The 21167-nt window shown below is 39.5% G+C and overlaps 1 protein-coding gene across 1 annotated transcript in view; it reads right to left on the bottom strand.

The window, feature by feature from the left end:
* The window catches only part of kif6 (kinesin family member 6), a 57216-nt gene that overhangs the window by 13574 nt on the left and 22475 nt on the right, over positions 1–21167 (bottom strand). Inside the window, exons 10-13 of the mRNA XM_053335203.1 lie at positions 20418–20521; positions 18658–18763; positions 16069–16228; positions 6771–6968 (exon numbers count right to left, since the gene is read on the bottom strand). Coding sequence (XP_053191178.1) covers positions 6771–6968; positions 16069–16228; positions 18658–18763; positions 20418–20521 — 568 coding nt within the window. The remainder of the gene's footprint in view (positions 1–6770; positions 6969–16068; positions 16229–18657; positions 18764–20417; positions 20522–21167) is intronic.

The following is a 21167-nucleotide window of genomic DNA, read 5'->3' as shown; positions in this document are numbered from 1 at the left end:
TCCAGAAACATATTGTAAAGAAAGAAACTTTTTTCACAGTATACTTTTTCAGTTGTCATATCAGAAATAGCACAGTTATTTAATAATATTAATAATTATGGTGTATCCATTATGTGTCTCATTACAGTGAGCTATCAAGTACAATTCAATACAGGGCCTGTATAGATTGATTATACAAAATGTATAGATACTGAATCATGTTGGCAGGTAATTATTCAGAATTGCTGTGTGTAGCACAATCAGTCTGTGATGTCATTTCTTACTTCTGAGACTTAAAAACATGTTGCTGTCAAATCTCTCTGTCAACCTGACAAATTACATTTCCAGTAAAGCAATTTTACAGATAACAGAGAAAACAAGTTTTGTGTGTTTTCAGCAAACTGACATTTTTTCCCCTTGTATTCACGACTGAGCTGGAATGTGTATTACCTAATCCTATAATAAAATAGAAAAACAGCATTATTTTTGAAAGATTTCCTATGCCACGGAAAACCCGAATCTTCGCAATGACCTCCAATAAATTCCACTCTTGTTTAAATGTGTGGACTCTTGTGACAAAGCTGTTCTAACCGAAGACATACACAGGACAGTAACTCATGTGAGATTAATTGTAGGACAGTGAGGAATTTTGTTTCTTTATTTTTGGAACATCCTGATTGAAACCAGCAGGCATCTCACAGGCATATGTTGCAAGAGCCAACCTCAACAAATCAGCTTGAGGGTTTCTTGAGGGAAATGCACTCCGTTCGACTCTTGTACAAAAAAAAAAAAAAAGAAACCTAACATTCCAGGAATATCTAAGAGTGATATGACATCATATTATGTTGTACTAACATAATTTGTGGGGTAATGAGATCACGTGGACCTTAGGCCAACTTTCCTAATTCTTCTTTTCCGTGCCGCAAGTGCTGACAAACCACAGAAGTGCAGAAACAGGGGAGGAATGTGTTGTGACTGTTGTTGCTGTTTCAACAAATTTTAGAAATGAAATACCAGCAAAGTGAAGTATGACCGTACTGTTCCATCAATTTATTAGGAGAAGAAAAAAGTCTGACACCCACTGTTAACTGTTTGCAGACGGGGTTCGAGCTCATTCACTTGATAGAAAAGGAGCTAATATTTCTGGGTACATTGTGTGTTCCTACAGTCAACCTCCCGAGATGTCCTTATTGTCTTATTCTTCTGCTTCCATCACAGAAGTGTCAGCACGGCCTGCTAGAATCATCAGCGTCTCATTACATGCTAGCAGGATTTACAGTAAGGGTCTTGACATCTCAAGTCTCTTTTCAGCCCTCGTAAGCTCGATGCAAGTCATCATCACCAGCCTGAATTACAACAGGAACACCTTGTCCATCCATTAGCCATCATTTTTACACTATAAAAAGAATCTGGAGTGCACAGGAAGAAGACGCTGTACATCTGTATTTGTGAGAGAAGACAATAAATTAACACAGACACATCTCAGATGTGGAGTAGTCCAGTTTGCAATTTGCAATGCAAACAGTAGAAAACCTAGTTATTTGAGGAAATAACAGTCTTGTAATATGCCCACACTGCTTCCAAAGACATAATGGTCATCATCAGAAAGAAAAAAAAAACACTCCCTCATGTCCATGTTATGCTCTGTTGACAAAACTGAGAGCTCAGTAGAGAAGGATGTACTCTGGAAAGAGTAGAGTCGATTATATGCCATTCAATCAGCATGAATGGTTTCCATGGAAAGGTCATCATCATTACATTTAAAGTTAATCTTCAGGGGACAGCGATTACCTTCGACGTAACCATAGAGGCTGTTGGCTGCGGCGCCCGAACCCTCAGATTAAACCCTAATTAAAAGATACATAAACATCCAGTGACCCGTTGAGAATGCGGAAAGGATAAGTGTATTGCATTTGTTTTGAATTAGGACGGAGTAAAGAACAATGATCTAATGCGTATATAGCTTGGTTATGAGTTTCCAAGTGGGTCATGGAAAAAATAGGCACTCCAGATGTGAAATATGTGATATATCATACAGTATATTGTGTAAAACAACTGTCAATTGTGTATTCCTAATAGTTTGCACATTTAGTGGACATAAGAAAAGTCTGACATGTAGCAGAATGTAATGGCCTCTTGCAAAAACATTTGGCGCGGCAGTATTAACGGTGCTTTGATAAATCTCTGACACCAGGTGTGCTCCAGGATTCCACATTGTGAAAGGCAGAGATGTTAAAATCTGAGAGGTGTCTTCTCTGATCCTCCTGGAACTCTTCAATGTGTTTCTAAAGGCTTGTGCTTCCCACAGTTCAGAGCCTCTCTGGACAACGTCAAGCTCTCCCTGCTGGTTAACAGCTGATGTAGTTGGACGCTTGTTCTGCTCACAGCGTTTGTTGCAAACGGAGCAGAAAAAAAAAAGACAGAAATTTCTCAAGAAGTGTGAGAAAAGTGGATGGACATTCCTGAGTGGACATGTAACTGGTAGCGAGGGACTGCTGTATCTGGGAATGGTTGAGAAGGTAGCAACTTCTCCACCAAAAAAAAAAAGTACAATAAAATACAGTCGCAATACTGTTGGAAAAAGTATTTACAGTATAGTCTGGATTTAAGAGTGATGTAATGTCGGAATTGGCGAAGTTGATTATCTTGCATTTTTCTCAAGAACCTTTTGTATGACCTACCAATGAAATCCAGTCCAACCGTAACTACTTACTGTTTGTCCCTGTCAAGTTTGAGAAATTTCCCATGTAGCACTCATCTTTACAAACGTCCCCAACACAAACAATATAACTACAATTCTGAAGTGTTTGCTTTAGATTTTTTTTGTATGTGGGAAAAAGGAAAGAGAGTTGAAAAACTGAAGACGGCAAGTGTGACGCACCGCTGAATGTTTCATTCACTTTGTGGGTCAGTGAGTCAGAATGTGTAAAAGTGGTAGATTAGCAGAAAGATCCATCCGTCCAAACATTTCTGCCACAGATTTTATTACCAAAGATTCCAAAGGTGATTAAACTACTGTAGGGTTTTGGTCCAATTTTGGTCTGGTTACAAGTTAAAAATGACGCTATGACAATATCACCCTGATAACTTTTAGCTAAATCGTTATAATTTCAGGACTGAACATCTCTGCGGTTCCACCCAATACCACTTCAAACACAATATAGAACCTTACACAAAAAGAGGATTAGCTCATTTCCTGTCGTTTGACAAACCTAAAAAGAAAGTCATACATATAACAAAAGGTCTTTGAATTCTCTCAATAGTAAATTGGAAGATGATCTGGGGAATGGTTGACACTCTTTGGATTTAAGTTAATGAAAAAAATACAACTCCATTGGACCAAGCCTCAAATGTCCCAAATAATACTCCATATTCTCCAAGATTGTTCCAAAATTCCTGTGGCATAGAACAGCTGAAAAGATTTCATACTAACCTGACAGCCAGTGATTTGATGGCTTCTTTTGTGAAGAAAAAAGAATCCTGAGATTTATGACATGACATATTGGAATTATATGTGCTGTAGCTCAGTGGAGCCCACTGCATGTGTTGAAATAAATTAAAGCACAGTAATGAGCAGTAAGTAAGGATTCCTGGGCTGAGTGGGTGTACAAGTTAGGTCCATGGATCAAGATGTAGACGTAGCAGACATCATTCCAATGTCAAAATCATCTAGAGGGCCATTTTACACCTGATCAACTGTTCTATTTTATTTGTAAGCCATTACAAGTAATAACGTATCACTCAATATGAGAAGGAACAGCCATGAAAATGAAATTTAAGGCAGCATTGCTTACTCTTTGAGTGCCGTTGCCAAAAGTAACTTTGTGCAAGACTCAATTATTATGGTAAGATCCCAGAAGACTCTTCACAAAGAACTTGTGTTTGTGAGTCTGACAAGACTGACCTTCTTATGATCTTATTTGATTATGAAACAGCTGAATTATTTACCTGTAATATTTAAAATGTTATGTTATTAGTATTAATTACACTATGTTGAATGACTTCAACTCAAACACTGTGGGTGTTTATGTTGCTGGTAATAATGTGAAGCGCACACAGTAAATATTATAAAATCATTAAGATCATATTATAGTAGAGTTGTGATGTATTAAGTTTAGTTGAGTGTCTGAGTTTCTGGTATATGTGGTTGGAGAGCAGCAGATTCTTCACTGCCACAGGTCATTCAATGAAAGTGGATTCCATGGAAGTCATCACGACTCATGAAATCAGAAAAGGACTTGTGGGAGCCAGGTGAAAACAAATACTCTGGTACGATGGCCAAAATTATCATTCTTGTTCCATTTTAGACCGCATACCATCTAAGAGACTAATATACTGTATACGACACATCATTTATCAGCGATTTCATAAACCACTGCTCTACAGCCATTCATCACGTTGCTTTTCATTGTCCCTTCCCTTTATGATTGATTTGCTTACTAATTCTGGCTGGACTGAGTTCAAACGTGTGTTTGTTTTTTTAATAGGCTCTTCTTTCAGAGACCCTGTTTGCAATTACCCCTTTGCTGGCCTTATTACCGCACTGGGCACCATTACACAAAAATGTTGACAGGGATGAGGGAGCTGTGGTTACTGCAGCACAGACAGGAGCGCGGGCTCAGTTTGATGAGTTGCTGGCTCACACTCCTGTGCCCGGCGGCTATGACCAAGCTCGTTATAAGAGCTCAGGTTTATCATCACACTTAAAGCTCCACTTAAACAAAATTAAATAGGAAAAGCCGAATAAATGTTGCAGCTGGTTAGGGAGCATACTCAATGCTTGATTGGCTTGACTTTCAGTGACTTCCACATTCCTGTTACATCTAAATGTCTTTTCATGTCTATACAGTTGATGTCTCTGCTACTTGCTTTGCTGTCACTAGGTCTTTGTTATACCTTCTCTTTACATTGTAATATAAATTTTTACAAGAGACAATGCACTGCTAAACTGCAGGGAGATAACCTGTTCAACTGAAACAGTGTGATGACACTCTAAATTCAGGCGAGTAATCTGCCAGACACTGGAACGACATAAAACAGACTTACTATTCAATTAAATCATATTTGCCAGATTTCCACGGACATATCTGCCAACAAAAACATTGTAAATATCCTCTAGCATGTTTCCTTATGTGAGATAGATTCTTGTACTAGAAAAAAGAATATAAAAAGTAAGTTGTTTGGCAGATCATTTTGGGTTTGACATGGACATGCTGTCTTTATGTGGAACTGACATTTTCTCAAATGTAGTGGATCCAGGTTTGTTATCCCGGTCAGGTCTGAATAGTGTCTCTTGTGTTTACATTGAAACATTCTTGGCCCTTGGTCTGTGCTTCATTTTCCAGTAAGTATTATAGGTTTTAAACTCATCAGCAACAAATTACAGGTTTAATATACTGTGCTGTCTAATGTTGCTTTGCGGAAACACAAGCAGACTGGGCCGCTCCAGTGACCTCCAAAAGGAAACTCCTAAATAAATGCAATCCCGTTGATGACATTGTTTAGAAATAAGGCAGCACAGGGAGCTCTGGGATGTCATGCTCTTCGCCATGCTGTAAAATCCAGAAATCAAGGATTTGTCATGCCCTGAAGGCAACCTCAACAGGCACACTGAAAATCAGCATGACCACAACGAGCTACCCACATTCCAATAGAGGGAGATCACCTGTCTGTGCTCTTAGTGCCTAATTTATCACAAATTCATTGCCTCTTCCAGCTCAGGAAGACTGACTATCAGGTTTAATGGAGTCTACATCTGTGAATTTTATTCAATTTATAAAATACTTTAATAACGGGATGCATTTGACTTGTTTGTAGTAGCAGTGAGCAGCTACAGTGCGGTGCAGAGGACCGGTTCCTTTTCTGAAGCTAAGGTCCAGGTCAAAAGTAAATGCAGGTATTAAAACCATCTGAAAACCAGTTAGCAACCATGCTGTTTAAATAGTGCATTCTTAAAGGGTTGGTTCACCTAAATTATTAAAACATATTTAAAACATGCCATGCCTCCTGACTCACTAGAGGTGGTCATGGAGAAAAGAGCAGGCAGGAAACTCAGGAGCATCCTGCATAACGAGGACCACCCATTTTACGGTGTTTTTGGTGAGAGCTCCTTTAGTGCCAGACTAGTGATGCCAAGGTGCTCTCATAAAGATTTAGAAGAACCTTTATACCTGGTGCAGTGAGGTTTTATAATGAACATTGTTGTGGATTGCTAAATGTTGTTGATTGATTTGATGTTGATGTTGTACCTTGCACTTATTTTATACTGCCTGAATCTATATGTTTCCTTGCTGTATGTTGGCTGTCTTGTGTTAGGGTGACATTCAATTTGGGGTTTTAATAAAGTATCTCTTATCTTATTGTTTCAGTTTTTTTGTTTCAAGACTTCTGCCACCACCCTGATACAGTGGATTTCCATTGAGTAGCTCACAACATTAAAAACACATTTAAAAATTAAAAATGCCAAGACAGATATTTCAAAAGTTGGACAAATGAAACCAATACCATCTACAGTGATAACCATCTGCAAGGATATCGCTAGATGTAACTGAGAAAATATGTTTTTTATGATTTGGGTGAATCAACCTTTGAATACGACAGCCTCGTTATGTGGCCATAAATTGTTAGGTTAAGCCAAAATGCTGTCTGGAAAAGCTTTGAGTTATACAGCCATGAAGATGCAAACAACAAACGCCACATCTACAAACCCATGTCGCCATTTCAGACCCCGATTTGTCTCGCTCAGAGTGAAGACAGATGTATGCAAAAGAGAATAAGGCTTCTCAAAGTACCTTTTTTCATGTATTGTATAGCTCGTCCTTCGCGGTCGGCAGAGATGGTGTTCTTGCTTCCCTCCCTCACAAGTGGCACTGGTGACATACTGGAGACACTCTGGGAGGTCAGGCCCTGGCTACTGGTGGTGTTAGCCAGCTGTGCAGCAGCATCTTGGGCTCTTTTTTTCTCTTTCTTCAACATCCTTATCAGGATACCTGTAGGCACTGAGTTAAAGATTATAATTGTCTTTACTTTGAGTAGAAAAGAGACTGAAGAGAGATTGCTCACTCAATTGTAACAGCAACTCAACAAATGTTGACTGACTGACTCAGAATTCGATGGATATGAACAACATTGTGAACCTGAATGCCTTTAGAAATATCTTTCAGGAGAACATCCAGAATATTAAGGCTACCAAATATTTAAAGGTAGCACAAAACTGACAATATATATTAAAAGGGTTACATCCATTGTGATTTCCTTAATGCGGCAGCAATACATTGTGGGCTTTTAAATAATGGCAGAGTGCTGACATGTGCTCAGCGTCTGACCTTACAGGCTCAGAGAGATGTCATGGTCTGGGATGAATCAGTGGAGAGAAGAGGAGCCAGAGAGGCTGCGGAGACCCTGCCAAGATTCCACAAAATCTTCTCCCACTGATGAGGTTGTATGTATGTGTTTGTCTTCTCGATTCCAAGTGTAGATGTGTCCGTACGTCTGGGTGCTCTTGTGCGAGTGTGACAGAGAGTAATTGAGTGGCTACGCGAGGAGGCTGAAAAGCAAGGACTGCAGATTCGATCCTATTCACACTTCTACTGCCATGACACGTTCCACTTCTCCATATGCAATGTCTCTATGCATTAGGACAATTTACTATAATCGTTTCCTTTGCTCCACGTACTACACTTTGCTTCCAACAGAGCAGTACTATTCTGTACTTGATCATTTTACTCCTGCTCAAACTGCTTTCAGATGGCCTCACATACATATATATATATATAAATGTTTTAAAAAGCATACAACAGAGCATAGATTTGTTCGGTGCTTTCAAATTTGATTATCGAATTGACGCCTGGTTGCTACGCTTCAGCACACAGTTCGTAGACTTGTAGAGTGACAGGAGCAAGCTGCTGTTGACGCTACTGGTGAGAAAGCGGATGACTGACAAGTTTATTGCAATCAGGAGTGCTGACAGAGGAAAATTTGTAATAGAAAAAAAATTGAATTGCATGGGAAAACTGTGTAAAGAAAAACACGATCAAGGGATTTGCAGCAAGTTGCCAAGATTGCTTTTAAGATGTCAACAGAAAAGCAAGACATCAAAGCTTTTCATGGGTTAGCAGGTGAAGATGCAAAAGCTTTCCTAAATTATTCCTCTACTAAGTGTGCTTCCAACCTTTAGTTTTGATCTTCGTATACGTTACCTATATGAATAAAACATTACAGTCTCATAAAATATTCATTCAGTTCCTGCCCTATCTGCCTGTTTCTCCACTATAAATGGAAGTGTTTTTGATGGCCTAATCACAACCCATAATTTAGAGTCAACACATTAGTCTGATCCTCAAGCGTATTCCTACCTATGAGATTAGCAGACGTCTAGCTGTGGCCAGACTGAAACGGTGGTGGTGGTCAGCAAGATCATTTAAGAAGCATCAAAAATGTCATTATTTTAGATGATGAATGGACGTACTTTTGAATGAGCTAGATAAGTTAATTTATATTCCTGTCAGGCAATACAAAGGAGATGTCAGTGGGAACAATAACATGAAGGAACCGCATCTCCGATTACAGTTTCCAATGAAACCAACCATGCAGTCCTCTCAAAACTGCCAAAATCTAAACCCGACGCAATTCCAAATGACCTATAGGAGCCAACTTTTACAAAGAAATATGACTTTCTGTGGGTCCTATGTCATTGTTTCGCACAAGTCGTTACTTCAGACTGTTGTTCACCAGGTTTTTCCATTATTGAGATATCTGGCATCTGATATCTTCATTTGTGCTGACCACCGTCGTGGACTTCTCGTATATGATGAACATTTTCTCTTGGGGGTTGCACGATAGATCTGTGGGCTGCTTCACATGCCATGCACTCAAAACACTGTGGTTGAAACTCAGCTCATGATGTGCATTCAATCTCTCCTTCTCATCTTTCTTGTCACTCTCTATTATGCTGTCCAATAAAGCAGACATCACAGGAAATAAAGAAAATGCCTTTAAAATTACGGGGGGCTGGCAAAGGTGCAATGCCAATCTCTTTGGTGCCACAAACCTATCCAATTTCAAGTTACAAAAATTTAACAAAGAACTTTTTGTCCTCCTTTTTAAGATGCTAGATTACAATTGCAGTATTGGAGGAAGGTTTCAAGCAATGAGTACCATAAAGAGACAGACACTATTACTTTAGATTTGGGGTGAAGCCACTAATATAATAATAATTATAAACTTCATTTATATGCCTTTTTTTATAGCAATATTACAAAGTGCTTTACAAAAAGAAAAGAAAACAACATAAAAAGAAAGTAGAGGCGATACAATGAATACAATCAGATAAGAAGCTAGTGAATGAGTGTGTTTAATTTCAGCAGGCAGAGAGCTCCATGGCGTGGGAGATCTAATAGCAAACACCCAGTCACCAACCATGACCTATGAGTAACCAAAAGGGCTCTATCCTTGGCTTTTAATGGCCAAGGGGGCACATACCAGGTCAATAAGTCACACATGTATTTAGGTACGAGGCCGTTTAAGGCTTGAAAAGTGAGCAATAAAATTTCAAAATCGATGTGAAAGGTAACAGGGAGACAATGTAGGTAAACAAGCACGGGGGTAATGTGATCATACCTCTCAGTTCCAGTAATAAGACAAGCAGAGGTATTTTGTACCCATTGGAGACAGTGGAGTGAGCCATGGCTGATACCCAAGTAAAATACATTGCAATAATTAAGATAAAGATAGATAAATGTGTGTACAACTTTTTGGAAATCAGCAACGGATAAAAATGACACCATTTTAGAGAGTATCTTGAGTTACATGACATGACTTGACAACATTTGTGATCTGATCGCCAAAACGGGGTAGTATCAGATATTACCCCTAGATTCCTAGAAGAATGCTTGACATTATTTGACAAACCACTGATCGTATATTTACTAGGAAGGAATCTGATCTCAAAGGAATCTGAACCAGCATCTTCTGGTCAAGAAATGGCTTCTGGTCTATACTAATTACCATGTTTTCCCCGTGCAATGAAGTTGGCCGATCAAACACTTTGGCTCAAGTAAGAAATCTTGACAACCACCAGGACTGTCCTCCCAAGACAAACAATAACATCAGTCTTTTCAGCAATACGTCCAATAAGTAGAATTCCCTTTCTTAAAGTGATTAAGGATATTTAACACTACAAAAAGAGAATAACCAAAAGCAAAGTTCTCATACTTACTAACCTATTTTATCCCCAGCCTTTCCAGTCCAATAAAGCAGAAAATGTTGTTGAATTACATGAACAGTCAGCGGATCACCAAAGTCATTAGGATCCACCGTCTGGGAACCACAAATGTCTATAATTTTCATCTGGTGGATGGCTGACCTAAATGACTCTATCATCTTTATAGATATGACATTTTCTTAAATATAATATCTCTAGCACAGAACATAAACCACTAAAGCTATCAGCCCCAAGGTTTTGTTTTCCAAGGCGAGACTATAGTGTCATTGAGCAATACATTTTATAGCATTTTTTTTTGATTGTGGGGAATTCTGAATCATACTGAACAATAGCCAGGGAATCCAGAAACCCATGCCAGTGCAGTAAACGCAATATTAACTTCTGTGCCTTATCACCGTTGCAATTATGATTTAGTATTAGCCAAAATCCTTCTTGGATACGTTCACCTGCACAAGTGAGCCAAGAGAAAATAAAACTGAATCATCTGCTAGTTGTGAGTGCTACTATTCATAAGATCGAGGTTTTTCCACTTTATGACCCTGGATCACTGCTATCAGAAAATTGCATATCCCTGTCCCACTTCAGCTGGAAAATTAAAATAAATTAACAGCTTATTATTGTCAAGCCTCTTAATGGTATGTGCACATGCAATAAGATATTAAAATATTCCTATGAGAAGTATAAATAACTCAAATACTATAAAATCTAAATACTAAGCCTTATACTTAAAAGTGTAATAAGTATTCAATAAGTAGCATGGTTAGTTCAGTGTCTTTGCATACTAACCTGTACTGTGCAGAATTACGCCTGAATTAAACAAAAAATAACACAAATCTAAAACAAATTATTAACTTCAAAGTTGTTCTATGGAAGCTCATCTCTGATGTTTCAAATTGCAGTTAGATCTGAAACTCAGAGTGTTGATCCCCACAAGCGTTCAGTCTGCTGCTGCTGAACAGTAACCTGTTTAGCCCAAGCAGCTATCAAATTAATGTTTTCACAGCATGTTTGCTTATCATAGTTTTTTCCCTTCAGGATCAATTTTCTAACCTCCTGTGGGTGAAGAAGTGGTCGAACCAAAAGAAAATAATCTTTTATGGTCAAATGTAGTTGAATGTCATAATTAGAAGGGATGGGATACATTTCTCCATTACAGCTCTCCTTTGAAATTCACTGTAGGACAGGAGTATTTTTACCACATAACTTATCCAGTATGACAACATTTTACCACAGTGACAAAGTTTGGAAAATTCTAAGTTCTACTTGGCATTACAAACAAATTCTTGTGCTATGTTACTCTTAAAAGTCAGTGGTGTTTGTTAGTTCTCCTCGCTTCTCTATCATCATGCTAGTGGTGGATGTGTCATCACTCTAGCAGAGTCAGCTAAGCGTTACCAGGTGTCCCACTCCCCCATGCAGAGTCACCCATGCATGGGAGCAAACAGGGGCAATGGGTGGGGATGCTCCCTTTTGTTTTACAGGGAACTCTCTCATAATTAAGCCTGTGGGGACTCAGCGTCAGTCTGGGAACAGTGGGGCTATATTAGAGAAATCCATGGCTCCCAGTAACTGTTTAAGCTGGGTAGACTTGAGGAGGTGGGGCACTTAAAAAGACATGGAAAGCATGGTGATTAGCTAGCGGATACAAGCTTAAGTTGTGGAGATGGTTTGAATCTAAGATAGTTATTAGGGCTGTGGCTGGAAATGATGTCACCCTAACAGGGTTGGTCAACCCAAACTATACTGTTACATGCTGCAGACAGACCACCCTGACAGAAGGAATGACAGTTTAGGCTGCTGTAGCTTTCTATACAAACATCACAATGACAGAACATAAAGGCAACATGATCGGTAAGGAAAATAAAATAGCCATTTTTGAGAGGGAAAATGGAAAGGATTTCACATTAGAAATTAGGAATGAAACAATACACTCAACTCAGGGTATGATTTCCTAACGAGTTTTGTTAACAAAATGAGATTTAAGACAAATTATGACTGAGAGTGCTTCATTTTCTCTTAGCTTTTCTGTATGAAATTTTTAAATTTATTTCTGGAGGTAGGGTATACACTATGCAAAACAAAAAATATTCCCTCTCTTCATAGAGGTGAAAAGGAATGTTTGTATTAAATTATGCATAACTAAAATACATTTTAAAACAAATCCCAAATCCAAAGTAAGTAAATTAACTATTCAAATGAAGAAAATGTCTTCAAATGAACAAACTGAGGCTTGGCTTGTGTTCTCGGCTTGGAATCAGCATGTTTTAAATATAAATGTCGGCACATCGACAGAAGATAAGACCTCTGGACATTCAAAATGCCTCTCTGCTGTTGAAAGAACCCTTTCACTAGGGACACAGGTGGCTGGTATGAAGAGGGATGCTTTTGCTAGAGGGGAAAGCTGTGAGCATTTTCTTTCCACCACTTCAGTGGACAGCTTGTGAGGGAAATGGATGTCTCACTACTGTACTTATCCATTTCTGTCTTAATCCCACTGTTGGACTGTGCAGCTTCTGGTCTAGCCAAAGTCCCCCCCGAGGAGATCTTCCAATGCTGACCTTTTGGGAGAAGGTTGTTCCAGCTCAGCTGCATACGCTTTGTCTTACTGATCATCATCGTTCTGCTGCAGGTGTCGGACAACTGGTACCTGCTCCCCCCTCATCTGTTTCCTCCACAGTGGAAAATGAGACTGGGGTCACATTTTGTTATCATGTAAGCAACACTTGCAAGACCTGCCCATCTGGAAGACATTTAGAAAAAATATAGGCCATAATAAACCAAGTCATTAAAAAAAATCTCTGCAAAAATTAGGGGGGAGAGAGAGTAAAATAAATAGTGGTTGTGTGGCAACTGTACGAATTTCTCCTTTAGTCTGTTGAATACATCAGCTGATTTTCCTCGAGATGGGGAATCTGGGGTCCAAGGCGTGCACTCCAGCAAGTAGTTGATATTCCCCAGTGGATCTCTCTGAAAAGTTGTTGAGTGCAGTTGTCTTCATGGTGCTCACTGTGAGGGAGTCTTCTTCACTGAATGCTTTTAGGGCATGATGAGAGACACAGTTGGATTGTATCCATCGCACAGCACGGTGGTAGCTTTTTTCAGAGGTTTAAGAAGCTTCACTATGTGCTCAGCATCTCTGATATCTGAGCCATTCAAAGTATCGATTTCATGGGCATTTTATCAGATGTCTGTGCTTAGGAAAGCTGCTGGAACCGCTGCTTTCTGTTCAATCATATCCAGACTGCAGTTCCATTGCGTGGCAACATCGATGATTAGCTTTTCAGTTTCTGTTTAGATGCAAATCTTTGGTGGAAGAAAGATGCAACCCACCTCACTCGACCCAGCAAAAGGCTGACATGGGGTAAACTCAAACCCGCTTGGGTGGCCAAGTTTAAGGTATGGGCAAAACACTTGATGTGTGGTGCCAGCCTGACTTCTCTTACTGCAACATCCATGTTCATTGCATTGTCTGTAATGACAGCAATTCTATCATTCGCCTTTTCAGGCTCCCATTCCACAACAGCCGATTTCAACACTTCCATGATGTTTATCCCTGTGTGCATTTCAAAAAGAGGGCGATTTTCAAGAACAAAACTCGCCATTTCCCATTCGCTGATGATCATCTGGCTTGCGATTGTGAGATAACTTAAGGTAGCCCTGGAGGTCCAGCCATCTGTAGTAAATTATATGCCATCTATCTCTCAGTGTTTGAACCACCTTTGATCTTGTTTCCCTGTAAAGCGCTGGCATTAAAGACTGACTAAAGTGCAGGCATGATGGAATGCAGTATTTGGGATCCCATTTGTTGACCAATAGCTTAAATCCATCATTGTCAACTGCAGAAAACGGCCTCATATCTCTTGCCATGAAGACAACAATGCACGCTGCAATGTTTTTGGCGAGCAGGGTTGCAAATTGGCTTGTCAGCGTGGTTTGGCCTTTTAGTAATTTTCTCACTCAGTCAGTGTTGACCAGAGCTTCTCACTATGGTGCAGTATTAAACGGAGCATCATGTTGGTTGAGATATTCTTCTCATCTCCTCTTTGAAATAGAGGTCCATCTTCACTTTCAAAAATGTTCACTTGCTGTCGCCATCGTCTTTGCGGCATGATACAGCTACTGTCACGATTGATGTAGAACGTAAAACAAGAAAAGTCAAAAGTAGACAGCACGCTCTGCCGTTTTCAAAAAGCATCACAATTCATTTTTCTATCATCACATATTTGTATCGCAAATTTAGTAAAGTATCTTTTCATTCCTAATACACATACTTGGTCCAAGAAATACTATGGTCAAATATCTGCATGATAATAGTCTGTTTGTTTTGGAGAGCTGAGGTTTTATGGCTAAATAATCAAACAGACATCTCAATTTTCCGGCTAATGTGCTGTGATCTAATGGCAAGCCGCAGCAAGATGGGTTGAGGGAAGAATAATCCCATAAAGCCATTAGAAATATCATATGCAAACGCAAATACCATAATTATGATTAATAGTAATTATGATTAACTGCGATCATTAGATGAAGATATATCTGAGAATACACATTAAAAAAACATTGCATGTGTATTTTGGGGGACTGGTGATGAATGCAAGGCTACTTACATTTCATAATTCATGTGTTTGTAGAGGATCTGTAATCCAACCCTGCAATAACACAGGCAGGTTTACTTTAGGATGAATAGCTTTCTGCTAATGAAGATTTTGCTATCAACAGTATGTGTGATTAAACTGTGAGGCTGGAAACAGACACGATTTTTAAGTTTGTGTTGAAACTTATCTTACTTAATTTATTTTTGGGGATTTTTCCCTATTATCGCAGAATTTGGAATATCTATGCCCTACGCACTGCGGTTCTTTTCTTGGTTAACTGTAGTGTTTATCTGGAGAGGATGCAGACTGCAGTGTGCTTCCTCTTTGATACATTGTGTAACACAGAGTCATCAGTGCAGTAAAAAGGACTAAAACCCATGCCACCTTAAATTCACACCAATAAGCCCAAGGTCCTGCTACAGGGAATGAAACCATGCCAATACCTCGTTGTCCATTCTGTCCAACAGATGAGCGATCGTTTCGACTGCATGACAATTGTTCAGAAGGTTTGGTGCACACTGTCAGTAAAGTAAGCAGAGGAGGAGGAGAAAAAATCTAAAGCACTCACCTATATCAACTATGTCACCTTATCAATAATGCAGAGCTACAACGATTTATAACGATTGATTAACGAATCAATAATTTACATTACATTGCATTTTTAGATAGGTGATGAATAATAAGGGACGCTTAATCAATTAACCATTGCAGCCAAGACAAAACAAGACAATTGAAGACATCACCATTTGTTCTAAGATATTGTGATCACCATTTTCCATTGTTCATAGGATTCATAGGACAAAAATGCCATGAGTATTGGGACTAAAATCCTCTTTGTTTGCTATATATGTACTTGCAGTAGAACTAATATTTGAGCATCCAGAATAATGGCTGGGGATTTTAACATTATCTTAGACAAATAAGAGCACTTCTAATTTTATGTTTCAATGTATCAAAAGCGTGTGTACTAGTTTGAGAGAGTGAAACTATTCAATAACAGTAAAGTCTGTTCTGTGGCAGCAATCTCTATTCCTCCAAGACTATCAGAAATTGAGCCTGATTATTTATAAACCCCGCACTTATTGTTTTTGTTAAGAAAGGTATGATTCTATTAACCATAGAAAAAAACTTTAGATTTGGTTTAGAAATAGAATGACCTACAATGATATAACCTAATGTATACACCTCTAGACTAACCCCACAAAAAGTCAACATAGTCCTTTAATAACTAACTAACTAACTAACTAATTTGGCTCCTCTATGTCAAAAGGATACTGATCTCATTATCACGTTGTGTCAGCATCTCCTTTAATTTGGTCACTTCTGCTGCGTTGTGGTGATTGTATTGAATTTCTTCTTCCTTCGCTATTGCTGATGGTGATGCCTGTCCATCAGTACACCTGTTCCCTCCACCCTTCTTGTCCAGGATCATTATCTGTACAAAAAAACAAGAAAAGAAAGATTGTTGAGCTGTGAGAAACACCATTGTTTTCATGTATAAGTTGTTATGAGCTGATAAAGGTTCTAAGGGAGTAAGCAGTCTACTTGCCTCATTCTGCTGTTCAGAAATACATCCGCAGTATAAACAACCGACTAACTGCCATGAATGTAAATAAGCTGGAAAATACATTGTGGTATCATCCTGGAAAGTGATGCTCCTCTAAATTCCACGTTATTCCCTGAACATTAATTAAGTTCCATCCTTTTCCCTGTCTGCAATATAACTCTAAAATTTCAATAATATTCCAGCTTTACAGACAGGTGGGAAACAGGTTAAAGGATTGGAGTTTTTTCCCACATGGAGAAGATAGAGAAGATGAGAAAAGTACAGAAAGAGGGTCAAGTCTGGTCCTAGGAAGATTTGGGGTGATATATGGAAGCGCACTGATGACGATACTGCAGTTCGGCTTGAGGTTTGTAAAATAACTTTTGTATTTCATGTCATCATGGAACATAAAGGCTGTAGACATGCGCTGTGGTGTCAGAACACCACCTTGAAACAAGGACAAGTAGAGAGTTGAGCAGGAGGGACCTAGCCACTACAAAGAACAAAAAAAGGAAAGAAATCCAATTCAAACCAGATCTAAATTGCTGCAGAATCACTGAAGTGTGACTCGGGTGATGCTCAGAGGAATGTAAACTGAACAGGAGATAGAGTTTGTGGATCATAACAAACTGAAAGAGAGATAAACAGACATTCAAGTGGGATCTGGAACTGCTTCTGGTGGCTGCTCCGGCTCCAACCGAACGGAGAGGCCCGGTAACAGAGGGAGCACTGCACTGTTTTCCCTGTGCTCGTTTAGCAGGAGTGGGCCGCCGGCTGCTGTTTGAGAAATGTTCAATAAGATCTATAACCACTCTTCTTCCAAAACAACATTTTTATGAATAAGTGTTCTATCCTAACATTCTGTAAACGACTTACAGTTGCTAACTTTTTGCACGGCAGTCTTCATGACAAATTGTCAGTTGATGAAGTACAGACCCAAAACCAAAATAATGTCCAAATACCGCAACTATAAAAAATATACAGGAAACACAAACTTGACTCAATTGCAGTGATTCATCCAGGTGGTTACTTCAGTTTCAGTATCAGTGTCCAAATACAAACAGAACTTATTTACTGACTAAGAAAAGAATGACCTTTTTAATTAAACACACAGTGTTTATCATTTTGTCTAAACCTTGTGTTTTATTTTGACGGGTACATGGTATTAATTCTAATGGAGTCACAGCAGATTACTACACAAGCTTCATTTAAGAATTTTATACATATTATGGCCGACACGAGAGATTTTTTTCATTATCAGCTAATCTGTCACTTATCTTTACAAATAACTGATCGCTTTATCTATAAAATGTCAGATCATTGTAAATAAGATTACATTACAATGATATAAAACAGAGACAAGCAAAAAATTCTCTTATTTGACAAACTGGAACCAGAAAATGTTTGGAATATACGCTTAAGAAAAAATTGATCATGAACTAATCAATCATTTCAGCTCTGGTTTGTGTTGTCAGACAAACTGCACTAACAGAATGGAGAGGGGAAACAGTGCAGTCCTTTGTGTTATGTGTAGGTATGTCTTGTCTTAGCTTTTTAGCTGCCTTGCAAACTCAAACAAACATATTACTGTTTGCATGTCAACATTACACCTTGGATATAAGTAGATGGCAAATAACTGCAAAACACCAAATGTCTAGACTTAAAGGGAGACATCAGTATTTTTCAACATCATTTTGTGTCTAAGTGACTAATGGGGACAAAAAGTTTTGAAATTGTTCCATTACTGAGTGAGAAAGCTTCAGCCTGCAAGTGTGTAACAGGCTGCAATGTAATCCTTGGGGACAATAGCGCACTGTCAAAGTATGTCCACTAAAAGTGCTTCATCTTGTTTTTGCCACTGACAAACTCAGATTGTTATTATAAGCGCTTGACAATGACAATAAACACAGGAACTAGCTGCCTGTAGCAGAAACTCTGGCTAATTCAAAAGCAATGTATCTCCCAGGAGAGGTTGTTATGGGGAGCTATTCAAGAAAACTGATTGGTCAGGTGTTTTTGCAGGGTTTTTTTGTCTTCCAGTCATGCACTGTTACAGTAACTATAGATAAAATTCAGCATTGACTCAGAAATATAAGTTGGTTTTAAATGAACTTGAGTAACCTCAGCTGAAAACATCAATATGTTGTCAGACATGCAGCACATGTTAGCACTGGTGATGGAACTTGTGATGGTAAGGAGACAGAGAAAGAAAAATAAATAGTAGAAATGATGGCTGGATAGAGAGAACAGACATATATATATACAGACAGACATGCCTGTGGAAACTGTACAGACAGACACTACTGTAAATACATTACCTTCAGCAGGGAGAAACAGTGCTGGATTTTTCTCATGTCTGGTCCCAATGACAGTGTCACGTCTGGATCAGGGTCACCCACAAAGGCCTTGACTAAGTCTTCCAACCTAATGACACACACACACACACACACACACACACACACACACACACACACACACACACACACACACACACACACACACACCTTCTAATAACCCACCAGAGCGTAAACCAATGACACATACATTCCATGTTACAGTCCTTCTCCATCACACTCAGCACTGGTTTAACAGGCACTCAAACAGTTAAGATCTATATTTGAAGAGTGCTTCTAATGTTTAAAATGTGGGTCCGGGTCAAAGAAAACTATTTACTTAAATGTGTGTTCCAGCTCCACTGGGCCGGCCTGTTGATAAACTATCACTAGATGATAGTCCAAACATTGGTTCTTCAAGCTCTGGAAGCGGCCACTGGAAAAGACCAGGAGGCAACCGTCCAGACGGATCCAATGTAGGCACGACAACGAGCACTCTTCATTTTCCACTGTAACGTGTTCGGTGTAGAAACACGCTAGGTTTACATGACGAAAGGACTTAAAACAAACGCAGCGGTCTTGTTTCAGAGCCCTGTGAGACATCAGCGGTTTTGTGATACAAACTTTGATTTTGGAGAATGCCCTTCAATGCCATGTACAATATTTTGTAAGAGAAAAAAAACCCATCGTCTTTCAAACACCAGAATTTGATCGTTTCCAAATAGTTGTTCCAGGGTGTGAGGCGATATGTTCTGTCGCAAATGAACAAGCTAATATTGTCCTTTGAAAAAAAAAAATTGACTTCAACTTGTATGGGAATGAATTGATACTGACAGTACGAAGCAGTGAGGGTCTGGAAAGATAAAAAACCTATAAACCTGAGCGTATGTGTGCATCTGTGTAAACAAATAAGCCAGGATATGTGGATATTACTCAGCACTGGAGATGAGTCAAAGCATAAATCGGAGAGGAAACGGCTACAAAAAAGTCGCGTGTCCAGTGAATGTGGTCACAACAGACATCATTAAAAGGTTCCCAGTGTGAGTTTGACCACAAACTGGGGGAAATCAAAGATAATCACCCGTGTGGAAGGGAAATAATAAAAAAGGCAGACTGTGGGGGCCAAGGAGCGGTAAATACATCAGCGCTGGAGGGGCGACGTGCCAAGACCAGGATAGAACCTCTGGCCTGAACTCTGGCCCTGACTGGCTGGGTCCCTCTGCCATTTGAGCATAGAAGCAGGAATAAAGCGGTGCTGGCAGGAGAAGAGCCCTGGGAAACCGCATTAGATCTGGTTAGGCCTCAACGAACGGGGCTTCAATTCAGCAAGGATGCATAACCAACAGCATAAGTAATGCAGGCACTTTTGGCAAACCCCAAATAACTTATAAATCATGAAATATATTTGCTCAAGAATCTCCGGGTGATTAGCACTGCAAATACAAATTAGTGTCCAGAGAAAAGTCTGAGGCACACTCTAAACATTAGTATTCCCAAACTCCCTGTCCAGAGATGACTGGCTCAGCTAGGTCACATCATTTTTCACATTGTACATGCTGTGCAACCAGTGACCCCCTGCTGTGAGCTCCTCCAGAGATTCCACTCAAGACTCTGAATGAGTTTGTTACATTATGTCATCTGTACATCTGGAGACAGCATCACACGCCATAATATCTACAGTATGCTACATGGAGGAAATGACTGATTAGCAGATGTGAAGAATCAAGGAACACAAGGTGACATACTTCTGGATCTCCTCCACGGTCAGCTGGTCATCTCTCTGCTCTCCTGTCATCATGACCAGCTCTTCTTTCAGAGATTGGATCTCCCTCTTCAATCGCACTATTAGCTGAAACACACATAAAAAAAGCAGGTCAAGAGGTATAAGGTAGGTATTTGTACACACAATGTAATGGAACACTTAAAAAGCATACTAAGTAGGATTTGTCAGTTGCTATTTGTAAAACAAAACATTTAAAGCTGGCCCATCCTCCCCCAGTTCAATGACACCAGAGCGACAGAGAGCGCCAGTGGTTGAGCGAGCTAGAGAGTGAATGAAGAGAGGGAGTGGCGGTTGTGAGAACAGAGCATTGAATCAAAGAAATAAAATATTTTCTAATGTTTCGTGGCGGTTACGTTCTAAAGCAGAAATAAACACACCCACACCTCTGCACAAGCCTGCAGGAAGGCGTCGCATTGCTGGTGTGAATGCAGCCGAGACACGTGTGCGTGTGTGTGTGTAGCTCAGCCCCGTGGTCAAACAGACAGAGTTCCAACCTCACATCCTACACACTGTTATTGGATGGGGGCTACACACCCACTGCCCAAAGGTAGCCAAAACTGCCTGAACACAGCAAAAGAATAAGGAATAAAGGAAAATACAGGCATAGGGCTGAGTCTCTGCAAATAAATACATCGCCAAATACTACGAGTGGGTCTGAGAGGGATGACTGAGAGGGTTTGTTTTTTTTTGTATTGTTTTAGGAAAATCCTAC

Source organism: Scomber japonicus, chromosome 16, assembly GCF_027409825.1.
Source record: "Scomber japonicus isolate fScoJap1 chromosome 16, fScoJap1.pri, whole genome shotgun sequence".
NCBI classification, from domain to species: Eukaryota; Metazoa; Chordata; class Actinopteri; order Scombriformes; family Scombridae; genus Scomber; species Scomber japonicus.
This window is presented reverse-complemented; position numbering and strand designations above follow the sequence as displayed.